The sequence below is a fragment of the Piliocolobus tephrosceles genome, chromosome 6 (assembly GCF_002776525.5).
Source record: "Piliocolobus tephrosceles isolate RC106 chromosome 6, ASM277652v3, whole genome shotgun sequence".
Taxonomy (NCBI): Eukaryota; Metazoa; Chordata; class Mammalia; order Primates; family Cercopithecidae; genus Piliocolobus; species Piliocolobus tephrosceles.
The window spans coordinates 113589995-113613087 of NC_045439.1; the positions used below are offsets into that span (position 1 = coordinate 113589995).

General features: G+C 36.3%; 1 protein-coding gene across 1 annotated transcript in view; it reads right to left on the reverse strand.

Moving 5' to 3' along the window:
* Positions 1-23093, reverse strand: part of AKAP6 (A-kinase anchoring protein 6) — a 419768-nt gene that overhangs the window by 95426 nt on the left and 301249 nt on the right. Inside the window, exons 9-10 of the mRNA XM_023227448.2 lie at positions 18851-18997; positions 15541-15765 (exon numbers count right to left, since the gene is read on the reverse strand). Of these exons, the coding sequence (XP_023083216.2) occupies positions 15541-15765; positions 18851-18997 (372 nt within the window). The remainder of the gene's footprint in view (positions 1-15540; positions 15766-18850; positions 18998-23093) is intronic.

Consider the following 23093-nt stretch of genomic DNA (forward strand, 5'->3'; position numbering starts at 1 on the left):
GCACCTGTAGTCCCAGCTACTCGGGAGGCTGAGGCAGGAGAATGACGTGAACCCAGGAGGTGGAGCTTGCAGTGAGCTGAGATCGGGCCACTGTACCTCCAGCCTGGGCGACAGAGCAAGACTCTGTCTCGAAAACAACAACAACAAAAAAGAATTAACAAAAATTAATTTAGTGACCCAGTCCTGCTCTCTTGTCCAGGCTAGAGTGCACAATTGAAGCTCACTGTACCCTTGAACTCCTGGGGTGAAGCAATCTTCTCACCTCAGCCTCCTAAGCATCTAGGACTACAGGCACCCACCACCACACTCAGGTAATTGAACACAATTTTTTTTGTGTGTAGAGATGGGATCTTACTATGTTGCCCAGGCTGGTCTCAAACTCCTGACATCAAGTGATCCTCCTGTTTTGGTCTCCGAAAGTGCTACGATTACAAGAATGGGCCTCTAAGCTAGGCCTGAATTACTTTTAATATAATGCAAATGTCAAAAGAAATACTTGAAGGTATGAAAAAAGGACATAATTATATTAGTAAAATAATAATAATATCTAAAAATTAAATCTAAGATTATATACTATCAACAAAAATAGGGAAATAGGGTGGAAGACACAGAAAGAAAAACAAGCTCATTTTTAAAATTTAAAAGTGGCATCGGAATCAATCTTGATACTGTAAATAAAGAAAATACGTAATTAAAAAAATCCTTCCAATTCACTGCAGTAGAAATAAAGAAAACAGCATTCCATGTAGCAAAATATTTAAACTGCCCATAATATAAACTTCATGGTATTGCTAAAACCCAGCCCAGTGCCTACATGAAAGAATATGATAAGATGAAAAAGGATCAGTAATCTTAATCAAGGAAATAAATATGAATGGGCTTAATATTCTTATTAGAAGATAGAGACTGTCAGATTTGGTTAGAATGCAATTTGTAAGAAACTTGCCTAAAAGAATATAATGTGGAAAATTGATAACAAAAGGACAGGCAAGGATATACTAAGCCTCTACATATATTGTGAAGGACTTCAAGTTACCTAAGAGATGAGAAAGGAAGACACTAGGCCTATGATGGTAGGGTTTCTGGTTAGTCCTTCCAGATTCAAATCCTCCATCTCTTCTACTTGGTCATGAATTTTAACTGATAATTTTCTGCCTTACATCTTATAGATCTGTACATTTGCTTGCCATTACTGCACTAGCAGTTTATTAGTGTATTTCTTTTCACTTTAAAAATGACTCGATCAAACAAGTCTCTGTTAACTTAGAAGCCAGTAAAAACATATTCATTTTATAAGTACGGCTATCCAGACTGAAATTCATAACTGGGAAGACTTTTTACTTTCCTCTTTTAGGCCAGTGTCTGTACTGAACATTATAATGCTAGAAAGGAAATGGGTACAAAGAGAAAGATTGCTACTGTGGTGCTAAAGGCAATAACATTGCAATTTTTGTTCAAAAGATGCTTCTTGCCTTTTGCAGTATCATTTTCAATGACGGAAATATAAATCCTGGTATACAGAATTGGCCATTGGCTGATCTACCTAAAATTTTGTGCCAAGCTGAAAGTTGTTGTTTAAAGAAATTGAATGACATCTATAAGTGAAAAATTTACCAATGGAAAAAGATAGCTCTTACAGAATCACAAGAATGCTAGAGTTGAAGGGAAGCTTTTCAATAAAAAAAACCTAAATTTATAAATAATCTCAGGCAAAGAAAAATTACTTACCTGAGATCACACAGCTGAAAGTCCTAGGTCATAGTGTTGCCAACTAACAGAAACTAGTGATGATACTCAATAAATACTATTAATTGGTCAATTATAAAAGAATCATGTTGTAGTAAAAGTTACAGAAGATGACTGGCAATTCAATATGGACATTAAAATATAAATTTTGTTTCTCTCCTTAAGTGAAGGTCTAATTGTGTGTGTATATGTGTGTGTGTGTGCACTCATGTGTACACATATAATGCAATAATTTTGGAGAAACAAGAGGTAAAAGGAGGGTTTACAAAAGAAGGTCATGGAGACAGAAGTTGGAATAGAAAATGGACTGTAAGTAACTGGTTTGCTGCCTTGCTCAAAAGAGGAAAAGTAGCCCAAATGTGGAGACCCATCCTTAATAATCTGGGACTTGGTTTTTACCACCCCAAAAGAGCTCTTCCTTCCCAGGTCAAAGGACAAACTTGGGAGGTATACTGACTATCTCCTTTTTTCCTAGTCTTGGGAGGGAAAAAACTTCTCTTATGGTTTTACCTAGATAGTAAGTAGGTCAATGATCTAATTAATAGATAATTCAGTTCCTAGAGATCATACAACTCACCAGAATAGGTGAAACCCCAAGGAATTTGCTTCATCTATTTACTATAACCCTGCTTTATTAAATATAAATGCTTTTTTGAAAGTACAGTTTCATGCTTTAGAATTCTAATGCTGACTGCTAAAATATATTGAGCTCTTAGTAGGCAGACCCTATTTTAAGCAGTCTTCATGTATATATTATCTCATTTAACACTTGCAACCACTTCTTAAGGTAAGTAATACCATTATCTCTATTTGTAAGATAAGAAACCGGGAGCTTTCAGGAAGATCATCCATCAGAAAGAGGTAGAGCCAGGACAAACACAAGCAACTTGAATCCACACTTAAGCTGCTCAACTATGATAGATCAGATTCACTGTTCCCATCCTATACTTACTTGAACGGAGAGCATTGAGATACCTTTGCAATTATGTTCTTCCAGTTTTTTCCTTATTTGAATTTACTAACAAAGAAAGTTACATTTAAGTAATTTAAGAGATCAGTTAAGAGTAGAAACATTCATTCTCTGGTTTCAGAGGCTAAATGCTGTTCTGTCTGACTTTCAAGACAGTAAGTAAAGATGGGTGAGATCTCTCTTTCCTCTTTCTAGATTAGCATGACATTCTTGATTTCCATGAATCTGGTCTGATAGCAGCAGTACAAACACCACATATAAAATGAGTGCATAGCTGTATCTCTGCCTTCTCAAACTAAGGGCAGAACTCTCTACTTCATAGGAATCATTCAGCATCTTCTTCTAGTAAAATATGCAGTCAGAAAGAATTGGGCTGCTATTCCATTTTCTTTTACTTTCGAAAACTGTACTGGGACTACCTGTAAAACTTTTCTGTGGGTCTTTCCACCACCCTCAGACAGTAGTGTGAATAACATTTATTTATAATAAATCTATCTTTGAATTTCAACCTTAACCCAGCCAATTTTTCTTACAAGGCAGTTCTGAACTGTATCCAATTATTTAAAATTATTTCCAAAGAAGTGTTAGGTGATGGGTTTTTTAATATGTGGTACGAAAAAAAATCTAATAAAAGACTGTTGATGAATATACCTGGCTTTCTTTTGATGGATATACATGGTTAATATGTTTTTTTAAAAATGTATCTCTGATACGTAGAAAGGATTAAGTCCTGTTTGATGTCTGTTGAATTTGAAAGTGTTTTGTATGCTTTTGTTACGGTTAGACTGAGTTACTGTAATTCTTTGTTTGCATCTTTGCCAACAGCATCATTACAAAGTTTGTAATGGCTCCAAGATAGAGCAGCAGGGATGATCCAGGCACCTGTAGGAATCATGGCTACTTTTCTTACACATAAAAACTGCTAAAACATTCTATCCTGTCTATCAACCTCATCTCCTTTAAATGTGGGTTTGGGGTCAGAGGAAATGAGAACTTACGGTACCATTTGAAATTGGTTATAGTGGACACGCGAAATTCCCCTAAAAGACTGGATGAAATTGGTCTTATTTTTATTTCTGAAAATTATGCACTGAGGTTTCAGGAAACATTTCTTAAAGCATATGAACTGCTTAGCTCTTTTCTTCCTTTATTCTGTAAAAGTACATTAGTGATATTCCTTTTCAGAGTAATTACTTGGCAATGGTGCACATTTTATTATTAATTTGAAATCCTTTTAAAGGCCCTATTCTATAAATTTTAATTTCCAAGATTTAAAACATTGACTCCCTGACTTCCTCCAGCTGGCTGTCAAGTATTCAGAATGGAATAAGGAACAAAAGAGTAAACTATGTGCTTTTCTCTTTCAAGTAACAGACCTTTGACCTAGGGACTTTTGAGTCTACATAGGGGCAGATTCTGAAACAGTTTCTAGGTGTGACTATTGGCTTTATCACTTACTAACTTTATGACCTTGAGTAAGTTACTTCAATTTTCCCCACCTCAGTTTTCTCATCCATGATAGTGATAGTGGATGGGGCAGAGCAAGATACCAGAATAGAAGGCTCCCTAATCGTTCCCCTTGCAACCCTCGACAAGTACACCAATTTAATGATGATCCACTCTGAATGTCTTGCATCTTAGATACTAGCTCAACCACAGCAGGATAGGGCAGCAGTCAACATTTTAAGGCCCCCGTTCCAGGCCCTAGCTCCCAGATGACATCTCTAGACATAACCCTAGGCCAGAAGGAAACCCACTACCTTGAAAGGAAGGTCCCAGTCCTGGCAGCATCAATCACCTGCTAACTGAAGACCCTTTGAGCCCTGAAAAACCAGCAGTAATACCCAGGTACTATGTAGAGGGCCTTGGATGAGTCTCTGAGACTTGCTGGCTTTAGGTGAGACTTAGCAGATTTCCCGGTGTGGTGGCTAAAGGGTAAAACTCCTTCTGCTTGAGGAAAGCAGAGGCAAAAGTAAAGAGGACTTAGTCTCACATCTTAGATACCAGTTTGGCCTTTGTAGGTGTAGAGTGCCAAGTGGGCTGTTGGGGTTCCCAATTCCAGGACTTGACTCTTAGATGGCATTTCTGGACTTGCTCTGGGCTAGAGGGGAGCCCACTTCCCTGAAAGGTGAGTCCCAGGCCAGGCAGCATTCACCATAAGCTGACACAAGAGCCCTTGAATCTTAAGGGAACACCAGTGGCAGTCTGGCAGTACTCTCCATGGTCTGTGGTGGTGGCTATAGGGTGAGGCTCCCCTGGTTTTGGAAAGGAGATGGAAGAGTGGGAAGAACTGCATCTTGTGATTTGAGTGCCAGTGCAGCCACAGTAAAACAGAACACCTGGTAGACTTCTAAGGTTTTCGACTCTAGTCCCTGACTCCTGGAGGGCACCTCTTGGACCCAGCTGGGGCCTGGGAGAACTTGCCTCCCTGAAGGGAAGAACACAGGTAGAGCTGGCTTTGCCACCTGCTGACTGTAGAGCCCCAGGGCCTTAATCAAATACAGGCAGTAGCCAGGGAGTGCTTGCAGCAGGCCTTGGGTGGGACCCAGTGCTGTGCTGGCTTCAGGTCTGAACCAGCACAGTCCTAGTGGTAGTGGCCACAGGGATGCCTGTGTCACTCCACCCCCAGCTTTAGGTGGCTCATAACAGAGAGAGAAAGAGAGAGAGAGAGAGAGAGAGAATGAATGAACATTTGTTTGGCAGAAAGGGAAAAGAACAAGAGTCTCTGCCTGGTAATCCAGAGAATTCTCCTAGATGTTGTCCAAGACCATCAAGCCAGTACCTCTTTGAGTCTGCAAGAACTACAGCATTACTAGGTTTAGGGTGCTCCGTAAAGCAAATACAGCAGAGATCACAACACCCTAGTCCTTTCAAACATCTAGAAAGCCTTCCCAAGAAGAACAGGTACAAACAAGCCAGACAGTAAAGATTACAATAAATACCTAACTCTTCAATGCCCAGATACCGAAGAACATCTACTAGAATCAACACCATCCAGGAAAACATGACCTCACCAAAGGAACTAAATAAGGCACAAGGGACTAGTCCAGGAGAAACAGAGATATGTGACCTTTCAGACAAATAACTCGAAATAGTTGTGTTGCAAAAACTCAAAGAATTCAAGATAACACAGAGAAGGAATTCAGAATTCTACCAGATAAAGATTAAAATAATTAAAAAGAATCAAGCAGAAATTCTGGAGCTGAAAACATGCAATTGGCATACTGAAGAATGCATCAGTCTTTTAATAGCAGAATTTATCTTGGGAGGCCGAGGTGGGTGGATCACGAGGTCAGGAGATTGAGACCATCCAGGCTAACAGGGTGAAACCCCGTCTCTACTAAAAATACAAAAAACTAGCTGGGTGTGGTTGCAGGCGCCTGTAGTCCCAGCTACTTGGGAGGCTAAGGCAGGTGAATAGCGTGAACCCGGGAGGCGGCGCTTGCAGTGAGCTGAGATCCGGCCACTGCACTCCAGCCTGGGCTACAAAGTGAGACTCTGTCTCAAAAAAAAAAAAAAAAAAAAAATAGCAGAATTACATGTAGTCAGAGGAGACAACAGAAAAAAGAATAAAAACAATGAAGTAGGCCTACAAGATCCAGAAAATTGCTTCAAAAGGGCCAATCTAAGACTTATTGGCCTTAAAGAGGAGGTAGAGAGATAGGAATAGAAAGTTCATTCAAAGGGATAATAAAAACAGAGAACTTCCCAAACCCAATGAAAGATATCAGTAAGTACAAGAATATTACACCAAGGATCGGGCGTGGTGGCTCATGCCTGTAATCCCAACACTTTGGGAGGCCAAGGTGGGCGGATCACGAGGTCAGGAGATCGAGACCATCCTGGCTAGCACCAGGATGAAACCCTGTCTCTACTAAAGATACAAAGAATTGGCTGGGCATGGTGGTGGATGCCTGTAGTCCCAGCTACTCATGAGGCTGAGGCAGGAGAATGGCATGAAGCCGGGAGGCAGAATTTGCAGTGAGCCGAGATTGTGCCACTGCACTCCAGCCTGAGCAACAAAGCAAGACTCCATCACAAAAAAAAAAAAAAAAAAGAAAGCAGAATATAACACCAAGCAGATTTAACACAAAGAAGGCTACCTCAAGGCATTTAATGAACTCCCAAAGGTCAAGGATAAAGAAAGGATCCTAAAAGTGGCAAGAGAAAAGAAGCAAATAACATACAATGGAGCTCCAATACGGCAGGCAGCAGACTTTTCGGTGGAAACCTTACAGGCCAGGAGAAAGTGACATGACATATGTATAGTGCTGAAGGAAAAAAACTTTTTACCCTATAATAGTATATCTGGCAAAAATATCTTTCAAACATGAGGTAGAAATAGAGACTTTCCCAAACAAACAAAAGCTGAGGGATTTCATCAACACCAGACCTGTCCTACAAGAAATCCTAAGGGGAATACTTCAATTAGAAAGAAAAGGACATTAGTGAGCAACAGGTAATCACCTGAAGATATAAAACTCACTGGTTACTCAGTAATTACACAGAAAAACAGAATATTTTAACAATGCAACTGCAGTGTGTAAACTACTCTTATCCTAATAGAAAGACTAAATGATGAACCAATAAAAAATAATAACTACAACAACTTTTCAAGACACAGACAGTACAATAAAACATAAGTAGAAACAACAAAAAACTAAAAAGCAGGGGGATGAAGTTCAGGTGTAGAGTTTTTATTAGTTTTCTTTTTGCTTGTTTGTTGGTTTATGCAAACAGTATTGTTGTTATCAGCTTAAAATAATGGGTTCCAACACAGTATTTCCAAGCCTCATGGTAACCTCAAACCAAAAAACATACAAATGGACACACAAACAATGAAAAGCAAGAAACTAAATCATATCACCAGAGAAAACCACCTTCACTAAAGGAAGACAGGAAGGAAAGAAAGAGAAAGAGAAGACTGCAAAACAATGAGGAAACAAATAAGAAAATGGCAGGAGTAAGTCCCAACTTATCAATCATAATGCTGAATGTAATGGACTAAATGCTCCAATAAAAAGACACAGAGTGGCTGAAGGGATGAAAAATAAAACCCACTGATCTGTTGCCTACAAGAAATACACTTCAACTGTAAAGGTTCACATAGACTGAAAGTATAGGGATAGAAAAAGATATTCCATGCCAATGGAAACCAAAAAAGAGGAGGAGTAGCTATATGTATATCAGACAAAACAGATTTCAATGCAAAAACTATAAGAGACCAAGAAGGTCACTATATAATGATAAAGGGGTCAATTCAGCAAGATGATACAATTTAAAAGATGTATGTACTCAATACTAGAGTACCAAGATCAATAAAGCAAATATTATTAGAGCTAAAGAGAGACATAGGGCCCGATACAGTAATAGCTGGAGACTTCAACACACCCACGTTCAGCATCAGACAGATCTTCTAGACATAAAATCAAGAAAAAAAATCAGATTTAGCCTGCACTACAGACCACATGGATCTAATAAATATTTTCAGAACATTTCATACAAAAGCTGCAAAATAAATATTCTTTTCCTCAACACATGGATCATTTGCAAGGATAGACCGTATGTTAGATCACAAAACGAGTCTTAAAACATTCCAAAAAAAGGAAATAATATCAAGCATCTTCTCTGACCATAATGGAATAAAACTAGAAATCAATAACGAGAAGAATTTTGGAAACTATACAAACACAAGGAAATTAAACATTATGCTCCTGAATGACCAATGGGTCAATAAAGAAATTAAGAAGGAAATTGAAAAGTTTCTTGAAACAAATGATAATGGAAATACAACATACCAAAACCTATGGGATACAGTAAAAGCAGTACTAACAGGGAATTTTGTAGTTATAAGTGCCTACATCAAAAAAGAGGAAAAACTTCAAACAAACACTATAATAAAGCATCTTAAAGAACTAGAAAAGCATGAGCAAACCAAACCCAAAATTAGAAGGAAAGAAATAACGAAAATCAGAGCGGAAACAAAATAAATTGAAATGAAGAAAAAAATACAAAAGATTAAGGAAATCAAAAGTCATTTTTTTAAGTTTAACAAAATTGAAAAACCTTTAGGCAGACTAACAGAAAAAGAGAGAAGATCCAAATAAATAAAATCAGAAATGAAAAAGGAAACATTACAAGTGATACTTCAGAAATTCAGGGGATCATTAGTGGCTACTATGAGCAACTATATGCCAATAAATTGGAGAACCTGGAAGAAATGAACAAATTCCTAGATACATACAACCTACCAAGATTGAACCAGGAAGAAATCCAAAACCTGGAGACCAATAACAAGTAATGAGATTGAAGCCATAATAAAAAGTTCCCCAGTAAAGAAAAGCCAGGGACCTGATGGCTTCACCACCGAATGCGACCAGACATTTAAAGAAGAACTAATACCAATCATACTCAAATTATTCCAAAAAAAGAGGAGGGCATACTTCCAAACTCATTCTATGAGACCAATATTACCCGGATACCAAAACCAGAGACACATTTAAAAAAAGAAAAAAAAAAAAAAAAAACCTGCAGGCTAATATCTCTGATGAATATTGATGCAAAAACCCTCAACAAAATACTAGCAAACCAAATTCAATAATACATTAGAAAGATCATTCATCACGACCAAGGGGAATTTATCTGAAGGATGCAAGAATGGTTCAACATATGCAAATCAATCCATGTGATCCATCATACTGACAGAATGAAAGATAAAAACCATGTGATCCTTTAAATTGATGCTGAAAAAGCACTGGATAGAATTCAACATCCTTACATGGTAAAAACCTTAAAAAAAAAACAATGGGGATAGACGGAACATATCTCAACATAATCAAAGCTATATACGACAGAGCCACAGATAGTATCACACTGAATGGGAGAAAACTGAAAACCTTTCCTCTAAGATTTGCAACATGACAAGAATATCCACTTTCACTGTCACCAACATAGTTCTGGAAGTCCTAGCTAAAGCAATCAGACAAGAGAAAGAAATAAAGGAATCCAAATTAGAAAAAAAGAGGCCAAATTATCTGCATTTGCAGATAATATCTTACATTTGAAAAAACCTAGACTCCTAAAAAATCTATTCGAATTAATAAATTCAGTAAAGTTGCAGGATACAAAATCAACATACCAAAATCAGTAGCATTTCTATATGTCAACAGTGAACAATCTGAAAAAGAGATTAATAAAAGTGATACCATTTATAATAGCCTCAAATAAAATTAAATACCAGGAATCAACCAAAGAACTGAAAAATCTGTATAATTAAAATAACAAAACACTGATGAAAGAAATTGAAGAAAACACACACACACACAAAGAAAAAAAAGAAAAAAGAAAAAAAGGAAAGATACTCCATTTTCATGGATTGGAAGAATCAATATTGTTAAAACATCCATACTATCCAAAGCAATCTACAAATTCAGTACAATCTCTATCAAAATACCAATGACATTCTTCACAGAAATTGAAAAAGCAATTCTAAAATGTATATGGAACCACAAAAGTCCCAGAATAGGTAAAGTTATCCTGAGCAAAAAGAATAAAACTGTATACCTGACTTCAAATTACACTACAGAGTTAGTAGTTAACCAAATAGCATGGTACCAGCCTACAAATAGACACATAGGTGAATGGAACAGAATAGAGAACCCAAAAACGAACGCACACACCTGTGGTGAACTAATTTTCAACAAAATTGCCAAGAACATACACTGTGGAAGAGACAGTCTCTTCAATAAACGGTGCTGGGAAAACTGGATCTCTATATACAGAAGATGAAACTAGATCCCTACCTCTTACCATATACAAAAATCAAATAAAAATGGATTAAAGACTTAAATCTAAGACCTCAAACTATGAAACTAATACAAGAAAACATTGGGGGAAGTCTCTAGGGCATTGATCTGGGCAAACATTTCTTGAGTAATACCTCATAAGCACAAGCAACCTCAGCAAAAATGGACAAATGAGATCACATCAAGATAAAAAGCTACTGCACAGCAAAGGAAATAATCAACAAGATGACGACACAACCCACAGAATGGGAGAAAATATTTGCAAACTACCCATCTGACAAGGGATTAATAACTAGAATATACAAGGAGCTCAAACAACTCTATAGGGAAAAAAATCTAATAATATGATCAAAAAATGGGCAAAAGGTTTGAATAGCCATTTCTCAAAAGAAGACACAGAAATGGCAAACAGGCACATGAAAAGGGACTCAACACGACTGAGCATCAGAGAAATTAAAATTAAATCTACAATGAGATACCATCTTACTCCAGTTAAAATGGCTTTTATCCAAAAGACAGGCAATAACAAATGCTGGCGAAGATGTGGAGAAAAGGGAACTTTTGTTCACTGTTGGTGGGAATGTAAATTAGGACAACCACTATGGGGAATAGTTTGGAGGTTCCCCAAAAAACTGAAAATGGAGCTACCATATGATCCAACAATCCCACTGCTAGGTATATATATCTAAAAGAAAGGAAATCAGTATATTGAAGAAATTTCTGCACTCTCATATTTGTTGCAGCACTATTCACAATAGCCAAGATTTGGAAGCCCAACCTAAGTACCCACCAACAGATGAATGGATAAAGAAAATGTGGTGCATATACATAATGGAATACTATTCAGCTATAAAAAAGAACGAGATCATATCATTTACAACAACATAGATCGAACCAGAGATCATTTTGTTAAGTGAAATAAGCCAGGAACAGAAAGACAAACATTGCATGTTCTCACTTATTTGTGGCCTCTAAAAATTAAAACAATTGAACTCACAGACATAGAGAGTTGGGGGGATGGTTACCAGAGGCTGGAAAGGGTCGTAGGGGCAAATGGGATGGTTAATGGGTACAAAGAAAAAAATAGGATGAATGAATAGTACCTAGTATTTGATAGCACAACAGGGGGACTATAGTCAATAGCAACTTAATTGTATATTTTTAAATAACTAAAAAGGTTTAATAGTATTGTTTGTAACATAAAAGGTAAATACTTGAGGGGATTTAGTCACCATTCTCCACAATGTGATTAGTACTCATTGCATGTCTGTAACAAAAAAATCTCATGTGCTCCATAAATATATACACCTACTATGTACCCACAAATTTTAAAAATTTAAAAAATAAAAATATAAATAAAAAATAAAAATAAAATATAAAAGATTATATAAAATATATATAAATAAAATATATATATTATAAAAATAAAATATAATAAGTCTCAGGATGGTGATGAGTAATAAGTGAATGCAGGTAAAACATTTAGAAAGTATGCCTCATACATATTAGTTGTGGTTGTTACAATTATTAAAATAACTTTTTGTCCCCCTAATGCAATTGTAGCATGGTCTCCTTTCTTTAAAGACGACACAGTCTGTATCCATTCTCATGCTTGTAATAATTTTTGTAATCTAGAGCAGGGTCAGGAAACTATGGCCTCTAGGTCAAATCAAGCCCACTGCCCTGCATTTGTAAATAGTTTTGTAAATTAGTTTTATTGAACACAGCCATACTTATTCATTTACATATTGTCTGTGGCTGCTTTTGCACTACGATGGCAGAGCTGAATAATTCATACAGAGATTATATTACTATCTGGCTTTAACAGAAAATGTTGGTCAACCCCTGATTTAGAGTAAAACAAAGTTTCAAAGTTTATTTGAAGTCAGTGAATGACAGGATGGGAATCTGTACTCAAAGACAATCGTTTTTCCTCTGTCTCTACTGCTGGTTGCTATGGGGATTCAAACGAGTCACATTACCTTCCCACAACTCAAATTCTTCATTCATAAAAATAAATACCCACACATATAAGAAGGTAATCGTAATTTTCTGACTTATATAATTAGTGCATATTTTAAGTATAACAATATGCATAAAAGTGCTTTGTTGGAATTAATCATCAACAAGATTACTAAATCTAATCCACTCATTCACCTTCTTTTCTTTTTTTTTTTTAGACGGAGTCTTGCTCTGTCGCCCAGGCTGGAGTGCAGTGGCCGGACCTCAGCTCACTGTAAGCTCCACCTCCCGGGTTCCCGCCATTCTCCTGCCTCAGCCTCCAGAGTAGCTGGGACTACAGGCGCCCGCCACCTTGCCCGGCTAGATTTTTGTATTTTTTAGTAGAGACGGGGTTTCACCGTGTTAGCCAGGATGGTCTCGATCTCCTGACCTCGTGATCCACCCGTCTCGGCCTCCCAAAGTGCTGGGATTACAGGCTTGAGCCACCGCGCCCGGCCTTCATTCACCTTCTTGATGACAAAGTCTTGTAACAGGTCTAAACTGGCTCTTCCTCAACTGGTTTTGGGACCAGGCCAGTGCTATAGGCCTTGTTTAGCTGCTAAGGAATAATATCTTCCCATTTTGAATCTTTAGAATAATGTATTTGGTTATGGGATACAAGGAACACATGATTAAGCAATTATTTTCTTTTCTCTCTGAAGGGTCATCATTAAAAAGTAGTGCTTTCCAGCCAATGGCATTGAAGCTGCACACACGCAGCTCGAAGGGGCCCTTTGCCAGCTGGCCTCATTAAATCCCTGACATGCTCTCCTGCATTTTGTTGTCAGAGTGTATCTATTCCTCGATAATTCTGCATTCCTGTCCCAGGGCTCTTAGGTCCACACCTTCATGTTTCTTCCCTCTTGTTGAGTTTGGACTCTTTCTTTGTTGGGTAGAATTTTCTCCTGTGTCTAATCCCATATTTCTCACACTTATTGCTTAAAGAAAAGGAAAATGTTCCTCAATTGGTTTGTCCTTTTTTCTGAAAACTGAAGATCCTGATCCCTTGTCTCGTCCCAGACCAATCTATCAGAAGGAAACACAGTTCTGTCTACAAAGCTATGGGTTTTCCTTTTCATATGCAGCACCTTCCCTTCCATTCTCCTGGAGAGTGCATTGTAGTTTATCTATCATTACTCTTAGTGTCATATAAAGGACTTCAGTTCTGTTAAAAGGCTGAGGATTTATAGGATAAAGAATCATAAAGCTAAACCCTGTGGATAAAGCCTGTCCTCTTCTGTGTGATGAGTCATGGCAGGAGACCTTTGGGAACCCACAAGAGGCAGAGCATGGCAGAGGGTTTCTCATATGTAAAAAGGTTCTTCAGTCACTCTCCTGTCTGAGCTGTTTCATCACTTAGAAAGGCAGAGTGTACATGTTCTTTGGGTTTGTGGTAAGTAAAAATTTTTTACTCTGTACATGCTTATTACCAATTATAATTTTGACAGGTTACAAACATTACATTATGTTATTATTATATTACAAACATTTGCTTCCATTCTTCCAGTGAATGTGGTAACACACAGAACACTGGATTAATCACACACTAAACACTAAGAGTAAATAGCTCAGAATTATTTAAAATTCTGGCTAGGAAAGAGATTTATTCCAACAGTCATGAATACAATTTTCTTTAAAAACAATAAAAAAGTGCCATTATGCTAGATCCCCCTAACTTATGTGATCAAACTCCTCAAGGTCAACTTTAGAAAGGAACTAGTTTCAAGTCATAAAGAAAAATCATCAGGGCTCCATAATCTCAAAAAGTTTGAAAAGTTTCATTAAAAGATCTGAAGATTCCATCTCCCTGCAGTAGAGGTTAGGATGAGTCAAGTGGAGATAAAACAGCAAATCATCTGGGTATTAGATTTCAGACCATAAACCCATTTGCTTTGGCAAGACACTTTAACTTCCAGTTTGGTCTGTCCATTAAGTGGTAGAAGAGGAGGTTTTCAATGAAAGCTAATTTATAGGTGTGCAATGCAGATAGTTTATTGGGAAGTATTGTGGTCTTGTCTTTGAGGGTGCCTCCTCTTGGGTTATAGAGGTGAGCAAGATGACTCTGCCTGTTTGGCAGACAGAATGTGAATCACATGTGACTAAATTTTCTGACAGATTACTGGATGATTGCAGGCAGGGTGGGATGAATAAAACCTGGACCTACAATGCTTTGAGAAGAAATGGTTGCTTGGTTCCAAAAAGTTCTTTTCTTCTTGTTTTTCCTTTTACTCCTCTTTAAGATTTCTCGTGATGAAGATTTATTGCCACCAAATTCAAATTCTGCAACCCCAAAGCCTCAGGCTGACACTAGCCAGAACCCAAATAATGACTGCTTTTATGGAAAGATTCAAGCAGTATGGGCTAGGTTGGGCAATAGGGGAAAACATTCTAATGTTAAATTGCTTTTAAATAGATATTGTGTAAACAATAGAAACAAACCAGGTGAAATGCCTCTCCATGGACATATAGTGAATATGAATAGTTGTGTTGCTGAGGTTGGTAGATTCTATAATGGAATATGCCTGTAATGTAGGAACTTGTTTTGCTTTATTTCTTCCCTCCATAAGTAGTTGACTCTTTCATATGTAAAAATTATGTTTCCTTTTGTTAGCAGTAATGGACTTCGATTAAATCATGTGTTTTTATCATATCAATTTGTGTAAGTATTTTTATCCAAGTTATTTATAGAACATTTAGGTCTGTCCTTCAAAGGCCTTAGTAATCTTTAATGTTTGCTGGTCTGCTTTTAATTCATCAAAGTCCTCCCTCAACAAGCATTGCAAAAAACACACATGCAGCAGAGATTTTCCCTCTACAATGTATGTTTGATATGCTTAATGTTCATCTTTATACACACAGAGGCATATAAGAAATGTGGAGGTTGTCTATAAATTCAAGGAAACAGTTAGGTGCACAGTGATACATAGATACATGGGTATAATACTTTATGTACTTGATAAATATTTCATCCCTACCATAAAAAGAGCTTTTTATCAACTTTGATTGTTTTTTTATTACCTTAAAGTATTGCAGTTGTTTCTCAGTATTCATTGTTCCTTCCTTTTCTTGTCTCAGACAGGAATTGAAGATGAAAAGCTCTGTATCTCTTAGCCACCCTTTCAGTTCTTTGATCCTGACCTCCAGCTGCCTTACCAGGCTTCCACTTTCAGGAGAGAGCAGGTCACGTGGACTGGACCCACTGTGCCCTGCCATTGTGTCCTGGATCTTCTCTCCTAGGGTTTTCTAATGCATCAGATTAAAAAACAAAAAAATAAAACAAACAAAAAAACCCACCACGAACAACAAAAAAACAAAAACATAGATTAGCTTAGGTACCAGAAACAGATTACAGTTTTATTGGTAACAAGACCCATCTGGAAGCATCCATCTATACCTGCCACCTCACTACTGACTTTCAGTTCAGATTAGGTCATTGTTCCATTTAGTATTTGAATTCTCAGTGCAAGTTGTTCTGAGTACCAGCGGATACTTAAGAAGACCTCATTCCTCATTCACTTACTTTCCTTTAACAGAAAGGAGATTTGGCCCATAGTTCACCAGATAAAAATTCATTTGAATTTTTTTGGTCACAGAGAAAAATTCATTTGAATTCTCATGATAGGACTTTATAGTAAAAAAGTCGCCACATAAAACGTTCAGGAGATATAAGTTTAATAAATATACTAAAGAGGCCAAGAGTAGATGAAGCATGGAGAATTAACTTCCATTTTTTGTTTTGTGACATATTCCTGAAACCGTATAACTAAAGGGTTTTAAGAAAAGGAAGCCTCCTTGGTGATTTTGTTGATTTTACCTGACTTGGAAATTGTTCAATTCCACAATTCTTTCCATTTTGCATTTCTGGATGCTGGACTTTCTAATACCAAATATGTGTTAAAATAATCCCCAATTCACTATGCTAGAAGCCTACTTAAATTAACCACTATGGCAGGAGAGTGTTGTCAGGGAGGGCTCTTTTCTTTTTTTCTTTCTAGTGGAAAGCACTCCCAATCAATAGGATTTAAATCTATAATGATGAATTAAACCTACAAAAATAAGCTTTAAAACACAAATAAAATTAAGTCAACAAACATTCATCTGGTGTGTAGTGTTCTGTAAATAGTATCTTTAGGAGATTGCAGCAGAAAAATAGCCTTTCTTGGCAACACCCTTGTATTTTCATGGTGACACCCTTGTGTTTTCACGGTGAAAATATTGATAATTTGAAGACCCTCAGTGGAATCCAGATTTAGCTATTGTTTTTATGCTGTAACAAAAGTAGCAGCAGGAGGTGAAATCCATGCCCTTGGAGGGTAGGGTCACAAAAAAGAATTTATTGCCACTTTTTTGTTCTGGAACAGTTTGCAATCATAAATTCTTCATAAACAGAATACTTCAGAGAATGGTCCGTCTTCATAAATATACGACAGAGGACATCAATTTCATTTAATTCACAATTTGTGTCAGCACAGCAGATGCCAATGCCTGCCTTGATAGGGTTGTTTAATATGCAATTGAGACAGAGTAATATGCAGCACAGGGGACAAAATTTCACAGATTAAACTGTACGCACCACTGACATTTCATTCTAATGTATTTCCATTCCACACTGTTCACCTTAGATGAAAGTAATATTAAAAACCATATCCCTCTATTTTACTATTGTTAGAAGTTAAAATCCTTGTCTTTAATTTTTTTCATGCCAATTAAAATGTAATCACGCCAATTAAAACAGTATGCCTGGTGGTGTTAGCATGGTACAGGATTTATAAAAAATCTTCCCTCACCCTACTCTCTCACTGCAAATCTGCATGTTGTATTTGAATGATATTTTTGCCAAAATGGCAACTATTTTTAAAGTCTCTGATTTATAAAGGATAGCTAAATATTATTTCTTTTTTCAATATAATGTTGGCTTAAAATTCTGTGAGGAAGCAATACACGTGACACAACTTAAACAATTTTCTAAAAATATTATTGTTATTTATCAAATTAGCAATGGATATATTAAAATGCAATGTAAACAGACTTATCACTACTTTATCAAGCACATAAGGTTGCCATTCTTATCTATGTACTAAACAACCTTTTAAAATGTCATACACTAACCACATTTCTCCTGTCTGAGATCAATGAATGCTGTAGAATTTGGCAGATTTTGATTTAAGTCACCATATTATAAATTGAAAGCCATTAATTATTATTAAAAAGCAACAATATGTTAGATGAAAAACTTTTAACATTTTAAGTTACTTTGCACAACTGCAGAGTGTAGTGAATTTAAATGAGAAACAAGGACTTAAACTTGCAGTTTTTTAATCTCCCAGATTAGGCACGGCATAAACAGAATACTGGCATTCCTCCAAATCATCAAGGTACATGAAGAGCTTTTTATTCAAAATATTTTTGGAGTATTATTTATCTAAAAAAATTTTTTTAAGGTAGAAAAATGGAAGTCATGCAAAATTATGCTCCATAACTGACATCGCCCATACTTGGCTGTTATAATTAATTATTTAGGTAATTGACAAATATAGCTTACCCTTGATTTGAAGTGAAGGCAATTTAGGAGAGAAGCTGATGAAAAAATACAGTTTAACTTTTCTCTCAGCTGTCTTCCAACAAAAGGGCAGCACTGTCTCCTGCACAGTGCCATCCTGGTCTCTGGGTAACAGAATCTCTATATTGCCTTTTTGCTAGATTCTTGCATCTCAGTCTTTGGCTGAGACCCAGCCCATCATTGCGTGAAATGAATTACATGAAACTTTTTTTTTTTTGGCTTTTGTTAAAAGTGAGCTGGAAATTGAGGCACAAAACACAGGCTGATTCAATTCTGCAATTCAGATTTGGGTCAAATTTGCATCTTTGTTTTGGTGGCTTTAGTGTGACTTGAAAGCTGTAGTGACAACTCTACTTTTCATCTTAAGGGTACAGTAAATAGTTAAACAGTAGATGTCTCTTACATGTACCTTCAGAATAAATTCTATTAACATTCATTCAAGCATGACAGTCAGTATATATCAGATATACTGTATTATAGTTGACTTGGTGCATACCCATAATACATGGCATATTTTACTTACTTTTTCATGTATTAAAGAACCAAAATTATTAAAATCTAAGAGGAGACAAGCTCAGAAAAAAAAAATCAACAGAAAAGGAAAAGCAGTGTCTTTCCCATAATAGCATGAATAGCTTGTTTGAAATGTAGGTAGTGAATTGAAAGAGAGAGATATTTGCGCCTCAAATTAGAAATCAGACAGATAGAGTACTTCACTACGCAAAAAATGTACACATAACCTACAAACAGTAATAAAAATGCAAATACCCCAAGCAGTTCCCATTTTTCATTAATTGAATCCACTTTTTCAAGGAGATCATTTGGTAGTAAAACGCCACCTTTCTTCAAAGCTTCAACCTTACTAAGCAGCTCTGTCTTTTTCAGGTGTCTGATGGACATTTCCACACTGTATCGCTAAAATGAAAAGAGAAGAAGAGATATCACTAGGGAGAGAGGTGTTCTTAGAAAATCATGGAACACAGAATTTGTGATGCTTATGAGCATTAAAAGTTTTTGTTCCCAATAACATTTATGGGGAGGCTAAACCTAAGTACTTTGAGTAGATGAAGAATATTGCTGAATATATTATACACACACACACACACACAGTTATTACATTTAGTTGACTAAGATTTCTTTCTTAAACTCAAGTTTATGCACATAATTGATCTTTAAAATATTCCAAATAGGACAATAACTGGTCTAGGGGGGTTTAATATTACAGTTAATTTTGGTCATTATTTGGCTCCAGAGTGCTGTCCACCTCTCATCTCTGCCCCTAAAGGACTGGTCTCAAAGTGGAAGAAATAAAATTATTCATGAAGATTATGTAAGTTCTCTGAATTCTCAGTTAACATTTTGTTTTCATTTTCTTTTCCTTAAAAATTCTGTGTGGGCTTGGAGAAAAGGTACATATAGAGAGAAAAAGGAAAGCTACCATTTTAGGAATAGTTACAAATCTATGCTTCCTTATTGATTACTGTAAAATATCCCCCAAATCATAGTTGACTACAGAACCCTCTCCCTGAGTATGTATTATATTCTAACAAACTGCCAAGAGAGTCTCTCCTAAAAGATGTTTTGCTGGAGATAATGTAAGTGCTATTTAATATGACAGTTACTATGGCGATTCTCTTCAAATAACTCTATTTGGATAGCTCCATAGTTAGTCCTATATTATGGATAGCCATAAATGACTATGACTGTACTTTATAAATGTACATGTAAAAACACCTCTGAGTAGAAAATCTAGATTCTGGTTAAAATATTAAACATATTTTACATTTTTAGCACATTTCCAAAATATAATAGCAATTTTAAAACTTTTTTCTTTCAGGCACCATATTTAGGTCACTGAGTTCCATGGTAGTATTTGGCCCTAAATGACCAAGGGTGCCCTAAGATAAACACCTTTATCAGAGTTAATAAGAAAAACTTTTCTCTGGAAATAAGTAAATCAGTAAGTTCAAATGTGCCCAAGCACTTGGGTGATTTCATTCACCTTGAAAACATGATATTATATAAGATCCCAAACAAAAATACAATTGGAAGCAGATTAAAGGAAAAGAAGGTGTGAAATCACTGTTTCGGTTAGTAGATCTTCAGCATTTGCGTGCATATGTTTGCATACTTTTAGTTTCATATTTTAATCTTTCATTTACACTAAACATGGACATCATTTGTATTATGTAAACTTCTCCAAATGTTAGTCATTTGTGGATCACAGAACAAAATGTTTTACATGAGGTGATTTAAAGCATTTCATATTATTAATGAATGTTGATCAGGGTGTCAGAGTATCCAAAATTACATGAATATGCATAGTGGAGAAAATCAAGGGTTGCTTTAGAGCGCTTTTAGAATTTGGCCTGTGAAACAGGAGAAATTCTGATTGCGTTTTCTAATGGAAGGCAATTACCAAGGCCATGTTACTCCAGCACTTAGGAAACACACTGTCCACTTGAATTTTCTGGATTCAATATTCAGAAGTATTCTAGAAACCTAGATAGTGTTTCTAGAATGATGTGATGATTGGAGGAGATGACAATCTGCTTTATGCAATTAGGTTCCCATCTGAAATGATATAGCTGACAAATATTTACATAATTAATTTGGTAAGATTTCCACATAATATTGGGGGAACCAGTATTTCAGGCAGGCAGGAAAATCTTATTCAAATATTTTACTTATGCCACATGGTATTACACATTGACAGAGAGAGTCCTCTGGCTGTGCCACTTGGGAATGGCCTCTACCAGTTATCCTTTAACTTGTGACAAGCTCATCCCCCCTCTTCACCCCAACTTTAAACAGCTCTCACACAGCAGACCAGTCAAGAAAGGAAACAGCTTAGATGTGTCCCATAAAAACGACAGTCTTACACAAATAAAAATATAAAAAGCAATTAATTTAATTTTAGATGTAATAAACTAATCTTCTCTGTTAAATGTGTATAAGTAGTCACTGCAATAGCTATTATAAAAGGTTATTACATTTAAAAGAAACTTGTCTTTATGTATGCTCTCGGTCTTTGTCACCATATAGCCTACTGTCTAAACAGCTTGATGAAAGGTGTGATTGATGGACAATGCCTTCAAACTATAATATAAAAACTAAGAGGATCTAGTTAATTGTTCAATGTATTGATACATGAATGAAAGGTACTAAAATATTATATAATTTAAGGTGAAAGTATTTATTTTAAGTTTTGAAGCACATTCAAGGTTAAATCTAATACGATTTAGGGGCTCAAGCTGTATGTGTAATAATGTCAGGAGCTTCTATTTTTGTTGATGCTAGTATGTTTTTGCTCTTCTGTCTCTTAACATCTTTTCAGAAGCATTAGACTCAGAGAATCCACCGCCAGCTCTATCAGTTTTTGGTCATCCTATCAAGTGGGGCTACTTTATCCTGTGGTGAGAAGATAATTTAATCTTCATATTCATTCCACCCACAGCAGTAAGTGAGCAGAGGCTGCCCCATTGTGTCCTGTAGTCTGGGGATGTTATGATATAGACTACTCTTCAATAGGCAAAAATGAGATTAGCAAAGTTAAAGTCAGAAAGCTTTTCTTGAGTGCTAAGGTAAATAAGTATCCAGTATTTAATTTCCCCACAGCACCTGCTGTGGGCCTCTCTGTCTAGTCAAAAATAAAATATACTCTCTTGAAAGGCCATATTTACATTATTAAGTGTATTTGCTTGGCCAATTCAATTTTGACTAATGAAGCCTCCTAATAGATATGTGAATGATCTAAATTAAAGACACAGGACAGTACTATTCTAAATGTCATCCCTGTGTATAAAATATAAATAAAACTTAAAAAAAAAAAAGAGTTAAAAATAACTACAAACTCTAGCCCACCATTTTAACTAAGAACTAAAGAAGTTGTAGAAAATTCCTATTGAGTGCTTTACTTAGCACAAATGCTAAAACTGAATTATAAAACAAAGTCAGCAAAAACAGGAATTTCTGAAATAAACATACTTAGAAATGCATGAAGACTTGATTGAGATAACTTTTTTGACAGTTATGCTAAAGGCTTCCCCGCCACACCGAAGTCCCCCTCCTTTTTTTTTGTTAGAAATCACACCGAAAATTCTGCCCAAATGGAGACTGGAACAATGCCTTGAAACAGTGTTAATTGTCACCATGGAAACCAGAAGAATAAGCCATTTTGAAACTGGTATAGAAGGCACACATTGAGCAACTCAAGCATTTTTCTGCCTCCCTCAATGTTAAGGAACAAGATGCCTTGTCACTGTGAGGTCAGAGAAAGAAAACATCATGAAAGAGTTGTAGATGCTCACTGTCTGGTAAATAAAAAAAATAAAAAATAAACTATATACAGCTAATGCTATATGACTCTACCCAGTGAATCTTTTTGAAACAGAAGGATCATCAAAAGATGGCCAGGATTGGGGGATGGCTTCCACCTAAGCAAAACTTCAGGGCTATATTATGTGAACCTTGCCCCCAAAGCTCCCTGGGAATTCTGCTGTTGTAATAAAACTTCAGAAGAGGAAAGAAAAAAGGCAGCATGATGGAATTCAAAATAATGCTCTAAAAGCACACAGAGAGATTAAGACATCCATTGTAAGACTTTTGTATGGTGCTTCTGTTGGTTATGCTGAAAAGAGACCAGACATTGCTGAACAGAGAGTGAAGCTTTGGCTGCGAGAAACTCACAAATTAAACTAAAGACATTTCTTGATTATTAGAAAAGGGCTGTTGTATTCTGTGTCATCAGGGTTTGAGCATTTATATCTCATACCGTATTACTTTTAACTGAGCTTTAGTTGACTTTATATTAGGAAAAGTTAAAATAAGGGAAATGATCTAGTTATTAGAATGACAGGATTGAATGTCTTTCCTGGTACAAATAATGCCACAAACACCTGTTTATCCAGCGAGATTCCCTTTCCCACATACACATGATTGACTGATAGATACGATAGATAGATAGATAGATAGATAGATAGATAGATAGATAGATAGATAGATAGATAGA